A 10,428-nucleotide genomic window follows, 5' to 3' on the forward strand; every position below is an offset into this window, starting at 1 on the left:
GATTTTGTTAATACCATGTCTGAGCTATAGACATGAATATTGCTGCAGTTAACCTTTGGGGATTTGAAGCCTTTTAAGTAGCTGAGGGTAAAAAATCCCTCCTGATATCATTTAACATATAGATATGTACAATTAAATTTCCCACTGTCCACTCACAAACTGAATCTCAGATGTATTGAAAATATTAAAAAGAAGTCACAGTCTTAATTTTCAAGGAAACCCACTGTAGCTATTTGATTCAGGAGATTAGTAAGAAAGATCTATTATAGGGCATTGTTCCTGTCCCTTTGCAGATATCATAACACTTCATTGACATTACTGTAATTCCATGAGTCAGCAAATTAGAAAGTAAGCTCTCAGGGTATTGCTCTTGTTACTTTTCATTTGACATTTTGCTTCTTTCTAACAATAAGGTAGTAATGTTTCAGCAAGTCCAATATCTTTTAAGCCTACAGAAACAGGGCTGCCCAAAATGGATCCAATGGTATGCAATCATTGCATTGGATTTATTAGTGTTGTTAAAGGCAAGATAGGTTCAGTGCCTGTAAAACCCCAATGCCTTGATAAATTCAGGTAGTGAAGGTTCACAAACCATGGTTTTGTTATCACTTGTATAATGCACTTGCTCTACTATGGAGAGTGGCTCAATCCTCAGTAACTCAAACAATGGATAAATTAGAGTGAATTTCTTGTTCTTATATGGTGTCACAGAATTATTCTTCTGCTGTAATCACAGCACAGTCCATTAGCTCTATGCTGTTTTAGTCTCTGAATTTAGAAACAAGGACATAATTAAATGATTGCTGCAGAGCCATCTCCACTGAAGGATTCTGTCAGGAAATTTGTGTGATTTGAATGAATTTGGAAGACCATGAAAAATCAGAACTATTGATGTCATTATTGACTGCCAATTCTGCTTTGGAAGTGGAAAAAAGCAGTTATTTTCAACAATGGTTTTTGTGATGATTCTTGGGTATGACAGTCCAAATGTCATTGATATTACTGTTCAATGGATATTCTGGAGAAAAAAGATGAAGTATGATAGGTTAGAAGTAGGTGCAGGAGCTGTCAGGCCTACTGGTGTACTGACTAATGGTCAGAGTTAAGGAGAGGCCTTTAGTTGAGATTGTTTGAAGGGAGTAGGTGCAGTGTGAGGGCATGGAACATAAACGGAAATTAGGAAGAATCTCAAATATCTATTGTGGTTCACTGGGCAAGGTTATTGGTTCAGCGTTAACAATAGTTGCATGGTACTCTGTTGAGGAGCCAGGTATAACTTCGAGTGTAATTTGCAATCCTGTCACTGGGACTGCATAAATTGATGTACGATCATCTTCTTCACCCGCGACTACGAAGGGGACTTGTTGAACACTGATATCTGAACTGCTATCTGACACTTCAGATTCTGATTTATTCTCCCAAAACATGAGGCTGGCATTTTGGCTCTCATATACTTGTTGAAGACATTGTACTATCACCGGAAATGGAAAGTCCTTATGGTTTGTAATTTGCCTTTTCATGGTCCACCATTTGCTACGCAGCCATTGTGGTGACCGAACACTTTCCCATCCTTTAGCTAAGTCATCCCAGAGAATTTCATTTTCATCAGCTACATCAAGCTCTGCTAGTCTGTGGATGAGAGAGATTTCATCTTTCCTGGACCACTCAATCCCTCCAGTCTGTTTCCAGTTCAGGTAGTTGAGCCATTTGCCACGACACTGCTTTGCTGAGCGAGTACCTACTCGTTGAGCCACATCTGCCCAACACACACCCTGTGTGACTTTCTCGCCCACAGCAGTGGATGTCAATTCATGAACTGCATCTGCAAGAATCTGTTCTTCTTCTTCACTCCATTTTCCCGCATTGCAAGGATGTTTCATCAGTCGGCATCGGTCTTTCACAGAAGATGGACTTCTTCCCATGGCGGCACCTATTTTTATCCAGTCATTGCCATGCTGTTGCCAGAGCTCCTTGAGCTTATCAATTTCGTCAGGGGTATACTTTCCCACATGGTTTCTGTCATCGTACATTCGTACCACTCTTCTATAAACTGAAAACAAAGGCCGATTCAGACCCAAAGATATAGATCTGTAGAAATCTTTGCGTTTACCTTTTGACATCTTAAAAATGATTTCTGCAGCATTCTTTACTCCATGTTCCTGCATATAACGTTCAATGTTGCATATCAAAATATCCGTTTCTTCCTTGGACCACATGCCCTGCTTCCATTTATGTTCTGGTTTGCTTAGATTATCTTTATCTTCTTTACCTGTCAACCATGCTTGGCTAACAACTGACTTTTCCTCATTAGCCAAGGGAAATTCTTCATCTGGTTTGTAATCCTGTAAAACCTGGAACTGCATCATAGTTCCTTCAGTAATCTCTTCATCTTCCACCTCTGGGGGTATGGTTGTGACAAACTGAAAGCTCTGATCCATTTCTGGTAGTGAGAATGCAGGAGCTGGCATGAAGCGAGTCTCATCAACCTCTGAAGACAACAAGCAAGGCCTTTTATTTGGATGTTCAGTAGAGTTTTCAATTTCATGAGCTTCATTCTGAAGGCAAAGGATGAGGTCACTGTCTGTGTCCTCAGTAAGTAAGACAGAGCTCACAATTTCGACTGTTACTGGCTCAGGACCCTCTTCAAATGTACTCATCTTCAAATATAGTCACAGGCAAAATCAGCTACAGCATTTACCATAGGTTCAAGTCACTATCCCTTAATCTGGATACCCTAAAAGGGATGTTACCTGCAATGCTTGCCGGTTTGACATTGGCAAGTAGAGTTTTAGCTAGAACAGGTAAGTGTGACAAACCTCTGGAAATAGCTGTCCTTAAAGATGCTTAATATGTTAAACTTTATCTTTTCTGCTGGTCTATTTGTCAATATGTGTTTGATGATAAATGTGAGAAAATAGAACTAGTTCAAGCGGCTCCAAAATAATTAAGCATGAAAGCTTCAGAGAACTGCTGATTTATCTCAATATGCATTAACATTCTGAAAAATAAAATTATTTATTCATTAATTGAATTTTAGGAAGATTTTATGTTTTCATTGCAGTGCTTACATCAAACAAATACCAAGCTGATATAGACAGTAACTGTAATATCTTTGTTTACGTGTGTTCATAGAATAAATAAGAAGAAATCTATCAACCAAACTTCAGAATACAGGAAAATTTTAGATATTAAAATAAAAATGCAAGAAGTATGCTAAAAGAAGGAAAGTATGGTTTTAAGAAGCCAAGGATGCTCATAGAATAAAATTTTACACTATTATACAGTATTGAATTACATGGCAGAAGTTATTTAAATTGTATAATGAAAGGCCTGTTTGGTGTCAAGCTCACCACAATATTAAAACTTTATTTTTGTTTAACACATGTACTTGGAAGGACACAATTGCACTTTGTCCTTCAATTATGTGCTTTGGACTAAAAAAGTATATGCATACACCATATCTCCTAGACGGTGTGCACAATACTTTAAAACTTTGTAGTCTGACACATAATATCCCTATTAAGAGCTGAATGTATGTTGTGTGTGTTTGATATTTATTTAGTAAGGTAAATACTTCTATATAAAAAGACAGTGGCCTGCATACTGTCTTAATTTTTACTATCATTATCCTGTTGATAATCAGATTCTTGTATACATGTGTTCAAATGTCTTTCCTAAAAATGGTAAACTAAATTATCTAACAATTTCAAGTTTTCTCTAATTATCTGTTTTCACGAGTTCAAAACTGAATATGATACATGCAATAGCCTTTTATGGTGTTTTATTGTTCCTTACTGGAGAACTGTGTGTTTTCCATGGCAATATTTACTATTTGTCATCTTTTTTATAATGGAAAATGAAGTATTTTTGCAGTCTTATGTGTACATCAACTGCTTTACTCATCTTTGTAGTAAATTATGTATATTGTCTCCTTGTCCACCAGTATTTTCAAACACTTATTGTATTTTCATTTTCCATTCACAATCAATCATTAATACTCTGGTATCCCTTTTATTAACTTGAAAATTTATGCCAGATAGTTGTTCAAGCTTTCCCAAATATTTCCCCAATATTCTTTCAATTCTGTAGCACAAGAAAATTCAGATCAATTTTTGTAGACTTAACACCAACACCCAACCAAATTTGGAATATTCTCATAGTGGAGATTGTAGACCTTTCTATATAAGATACAATCTGCACAAAGATTAGATGAAAATTGAATAGAAGTAAATAAATGTAAATTCATCTTGTTCTTATATACAGAATAAATATCTAAATTAATCACATTCATATCACTAGAATAGGAACAATCATAGAAACAGTAATGATATTAGAGTAATTAGTAATTATGCATGTTATGGTATCATAAGAGAATACTATTTGACTACCTTAAAAAATGGTTACATACTGAATGGAAAAAGAAGAATCAGATATGATAGTGCATAGATGAACCTGGAACTTGTGCAGAAGTCAAGAATAAACACAGAAACAGGCCATTTAAGAGGAAATGAAAAACTCTCTAGCAGGGGCTTGGTCCTGACTCAACTTTGTATAAAAGACTTTGACATCCCCAAGGAAGGCCTTTCCCCTCAGAGGAGTGGATGGGTAAGTGAATAGGAATAACAGATATAAGCATTACCATCAGAATACAAGAGATGGTAGAAAGAATCTCAGGCATTGAAGATATGATAGAAAAAGTAGATTTATGTGTCAAAGAGCATCTTCAACCAATGTTGCTGGCATAACTGGATGCCAAAATGTAGACTAACACAAATAGTTCCATATCTATCATCCTGCATAAAACTCAAGTCCAAATGGATTAAGAAGCCTTCAACATAAAATTAGGTTATGCTAAACCTAATAGAAGGGAAAGGGGGAAGGAGCCTTGAATGCGTAGGAACAGGAGACAACTTCCTGAATACAAAACCAGTAACATATACAGCGAGACCAGAAACTGATAAACAAGACTTCCTGAAACTTAAAAGCTTCTGTAAGTCAAAGGACATTCTCAATAGGATAAAACAACTGCCTATAGAATGGGAAAATATCTCAACCAACACCACAGAAGGCAGATCTCTGATATATAAAGAAACTAGACATCAAGAAACCAAATAATCCAATTAAAAATGGGATAGAGACAAACAGAATTTTCAACAGAAGAATCTCAAACGGCAGAGATAAACTTAAAGAAATGTTCAACATATTTAGCCATCAGGGAATTGCAAATCAAAATGACTCTGAGACTCCATCTTACACCAGCCAGAATGACTAAGGTGAAAAACATAAATGCCATCTTATGCTGGAGAGCATGTGGATCAAGGAGAACATTCCTGTAGTTCCAGTGAGAATGCAAATGTTTCAGCAACTTGGAAATTAATATGGCAGATTCTCAGAAAATTGGAAATCAGTCTATCTCAAGACACAGCTATATGACTCTTGGGCATATACTAAAAGTATGCTCAATCATAAGAGATGGACACTTGTTCAACTGTGTTTATAGAAGCTTTATTTGTAATAGTCTCTCAAGAAAAGAAATTACACTTGAATTTTATTCTAGTGTGGCTTTCTGTTGCTATTGTAAACAACATGACCAAAAGTTGGTTGGATTACAGAAGGGTTTATGTCAGATTTCACTTTCAGGTAATAGTCACTTAAGGAATTCATATAAGGAACACAAAACAGGCACCTGGAACAGAAACAGTGGAAATTTCCAGGTTTGTTTTCTCTGTAGAAACAGAATAATAAACAAAATATAAACCTGGAATGATGATCAGGCATATTTAAGATGGGTATTAAATACTGAGTGTATGTCCAATATACCCGTATGACAGGATCTTGAATTTACAGTGTCAATAGCTTCTGGCCACTCAATATACTTACAGTAGAAACAAAGGACTAGGCTTCAATATAGGAAAGAATTATCCAAGAATAGCAATTTGTAAAAATCAAAATAGAAAGGAGAATAGATATCAGAGCATAAAAGCTAAACTGATTATCATGATGAAGTAATACTGTCAAAGTACTGCCATCTAAATGAGATTTTTATTTTAAAAAACTTATATTAAAACAAATTCATTGCAATTAGATGCAACTCATTATATTCTTTTCATACCAGAATACATGTGCAAAATAAGTATTCAAAGGACAAAGTAAATACACTACAGATCCCAAAAGAGAAACAATATGGAAAAGGACTTACCATGGTAGTCTCAGATATCGCTGGTACGCTATTCACAACAAGGTGAGCAGCACAAACATAAGTTTTGAGGAAGTTCTCACTTCAGAATGAAAAAGAAAACCAAGTTATTCATAATCTAGTTCTAGGATGGGCATAACTAAGATATTAATCATTAACACAACTGAAGATAACTTGCTTTTATAACTTTATGTAAATTACACTGTGATTAACCAAATAATGAACAAGGGTTTGAAAGAGCAAATGGTTAGAATGAAAAGTACTCAAAGAACAGCTGACAAAAGATCATTATAACTACAGTAGATAAAAAGGAAATAATTTTAGAAAAAAATGAAAAAAATACCTCAAAACTGTAATGTCCTGGGACTTATAAGCAACAGAACTGTTACTTTCTAATGAAAATCTATATAAGTTTAAATAACTTGTAACCTGGAATGGATAAAGTATCAGACCAGCCTAAGCTAGGCCTTACTGAGACATGAAGGTTTCCATGACAACAGAATCCTAAGGCATCTCTGAGGTCACAGTGCAGCATCTAACCAAGATGTCTGTATAGAAGGAATACAAAGGACTTTGATATTAAAAAACGAAATTCATATAAATATAAAGATTATATTAAAAATAAATATAAATTAAATTATTAAAATACAAAACATTTTTGAGAAAATGGATTACAAAGAAACCATTTAGATACAATAATACTAATGTTACTGAAAATTAGACCATTATATTTGCAATGGAAAAAATGAAGTTTCAAAAGATATAAATGACATTTCCTCTACCTACTAGAATACTAAAAAAGAAATGATAAAACTCTAATAAAATTTCCTAGATTTGTGGATAAAGCTAAAACTGAATCAATACTGAGAAAGGTAGGATCCCTAATTACCTGCAGGTTCATGGATGATAGAAGTCTAGGGGACACTATCGGCAGTGTTCCTGCCTGGAGTCACAGTGCTCTGCCTCTGTGTGTAAGTTGCTGAACTGCTGCTACTTCTTCATGGTAAGCAAGCCGAGCTGTAGACACATCGACTTATTGCCACATTTACCTCCACAGAAAACACCTGTACATCTGTTATCAGCTGGATGAGAAGCTTCTACACTGCTCTGACAGTGACACAATTCTTTATAAAGTATCCCGTTTCATTTTTAGACTCTCATTCCAAAGAATCCTGCTACATGTCACAATTGCATATGAAACACCAGAATTGTGTGTGAACCTGTAGCTGTTGCTGATAACCAAGGTCATATTCATCATTATATTGAATCAGATTTTTGTTGTTGATTTCTGCCCTGAAATTAGTGCTTTTTAAGTCACAGAGGCTATTTAATACTTGTGTGTTTTTAATTCTTCTACCCATATAGCTGAGCATATATCACTTGCAATGAGAAACCAAATGTAAGCGGTAAACTGCAATTTGTGTATTTCATTGTAACATATATCATTTTAATGCTCTGTATTCTAGGAAAATTTAATATCACAAGTTTTCAACCCAAGAGCTAGGTTTGGGAGACATAGCAAAAGTTGGAATTGAGGACATTGATGAAAAATCAGGGAATAAGAAAAGAAAAAGACACAGAAACACAGTTGTCAGTTGATAATACAACAGTACTATCAAATTTTCAAAGGTCAACTCAAAGGAAGGAGTGAGTTACAGACTAGTACTAGTTTGGATAGCCTGAGAGGAGGGAGGAGGAAGACCAAGACCTTATTTTTTCTTTCTAAGATGTGATGTCCTGGTGCAGAGGTCTTGAGGAAGCTGATCCTATATCAGTTCTAGAATCATTTAAGACAAAGGCTTTTTCTTTATCATTTGGTAAAACATTTACATAGAGTAGATGAATGAATGTTTTGTATTGTGTGAGCTAATTGTGTCTAGCAGAATTTCAAAAAAACAATGAACACTTATTTAAGAATTGATCGTGAAGTACTAACAATAACAAAATTAAACATACATTAAAGAAAACTAGACAGTATCAGTATTATTAACATGTTATTTGATTGGGTATAGCATAGAATAGTAATGACTCTAAAAGAAATTGAAAGAACATTGATTGGATCATGCCTAGTTAAGCAAATTTTCCAAGGCTATGTTGACATAAAATATTTTTTATTGATTAAGAATTTCATACCTGCACATAATGTATTGTTAGCACCATACCCAATAATTCTCTCTCCTTTAATTCGTCAATATTTTTAGCATCATTATTCCTTCACAATTTCATGGATTTTTTCTTTTTCTTTTTTAAATTTGTATTGAGGGAAGGAGTTTAATGAAAATTTTGCACTTAGGACTGAGTGCTCCAAAGTAACTCACTATCTGAACATTGTCCATTTGTGAGTGTCTATGTTCATTCCCATCTACTGCAAGAAGCTTCTCTGTCAAGAGTTGACTGAGTGAGGCACTGAACTATGGGAATAGCAATATGTCATTAGGAATAATTTTAATGCTGAGTTCTTTTAGTAGAATAATAATAATAGTAGGAATTCCCCTAGGTCTATGACCCATTTAGCCTCAGTTTCTTGGCCATAGATATCAGTATAAGATATGAGTTCCATCTCATGGACTGAGCCTTAAAACAAGTCAGATACTTGGGTACCCCCATAAAATTTACACCTTTATTTTACCAATATATCTTGTAGGCAGAATATTGTAGGTCACAGAGTATGTAGAGTACCTTACAGCACAGTGCACTCTATTAAGTAGGCATGAAGTCACTAATTGGTCAATAGCTTGAATTCTCAGGGTTCGGTGACATAACTAAGTAGTGTTTTCACAAATATGAGCATACCCTTAGGTTTTAGAGAGCATTCAATAGAATTAGCAATAGGCTATGATGCTTTATGGTGGGTGAGTGTTTCATTGGAACCATATGGCCAATGATTTAATAAGAAATAACTTATTGGTGGAACTGGAGATTTTATTTGGTGGCATAAGATGTCTATTTGGGGCAGTGTCTCCCCCATTATATGGGTACTCTGTTTGCATTCATTTCATATACACCCATACATACACATACGGAAGTTTTTACAGTAGTGTATCTCCAGATGGCTTCTAATAAGGTCTTTCATTCTTTAATGTTAATTGTTCCTTCCCATATTCACTCCTATACCCCCAGCACCAATCTTCCTTCCCACATAATCTCCCTATTCCAGTTTCATCTTAACTACTTCATAATCTATGTTCTTTTTCCCTTCCTTGGAGGATCCCCTTAAACCATCTAGGACCTTATTAGCTGTCTAACTGCTGTGATTATTTGGATTTCAGCAGATACACCTAAAGCTTAAGACATAAAATCCACTTATAAGAGAATGCATACAATATTTATCTTTTGTGGGTCTGTGTTACCTCACATGGGAATATTTTTTCTATTTCCATAAATTTACCTGGAAATTTAATAATATAATTTTTTCTTAACAGCTGAATAAATTTCCATTGTATGAATGTACCACATTTTCATTACCTATCAATTAGCTGAGGGACAATAGGACTGTTTTCCAATACTGCCATTTCTGTTGTTACTGATACCCAGCTTTAATCTGTAGTGGTCAGAAAGAATGCAGGGTAAAGCTCAGCTTACTTCTATTTGTGGAGACTTATTTTTTGTGGTCTATTTTAAACACAATGAGGTGCCAAGAAGACAATGTATTCTTTTGTGTTTGGGTGCAATGTTCGCTGTTTGCTAGGTCTATTTGATTTATTACATTATTTAACTCCAGCATCTCTTTGCTTCATTTTTGATGAAAGAACTTGCATAATTGAGATAGTTGGGTATTGAAGTAACCCACTATTACTGAGGGATAGTTAATATATGCTCATAGCTTTAGTAGTGCTTCTTTTATGAACTTGGATGCTTCTACATTTGGTACATAAATATTTATAATTTTTGACATTTTAAGTTATGTATTTTACAACTTTAAAAAACAACCCCTGTGCATTAAATATAAACATCAAATATCAACAAAGTATACAGAAAATTAATAGACTGGGAGGAATTAAACACAATACAGTATATATGTAAACATCACAAAAACAGAAATAGATGAATAGCCCCCAAATAAATATACATTTGTACAAATACACATGTGGCTTATAAGCCCTTTCAAAACCATTGCACATCATTAATCAACAATGGCACATACACAAGACTACCTTAAATAATTAACATGCATATATTAGAATAGCAAAAGTCAATGATCATGACACCAGGAATATGACTAAGATTTAGAA

At 34.7% G+C, this 10,428-nt stretch overlaps 1 protein-coding gene across 1 annotated transcript; it reads right to left on the reverse strand.

Annotated features, from left to right (window-relative positions):
• Positions 1-1,046: 1,046 nt before the first annotated feature.
• Positions 1,047-2,657, reverse strand: LOC100775068 (cyclin-D-binding Myb-like transcription factor 1). Its single transcript, XM_035449719.1, is given in 1 exon segment — positions 1,047-2,657. A coding segment is annotated over 1 exon segment (1,611 nt).
• Positions 2,658-10,428: the final 7,771 nt, after the last annotated feature.

Source organism: Cricetulus griseus, chromosome X, assembly GCF_003668045.3.
Source record: "Cricetulus griseus strain 17A/GY chromosome X, alternate assembly CriGri-PICRH-1.0, whole genome shotgun sequence".
NCBI lineage: Eukaryota > Metazoa > Chordata > Mammalia > Rodentia > Cricetidae > Cricetulus > Cricetulus griseus.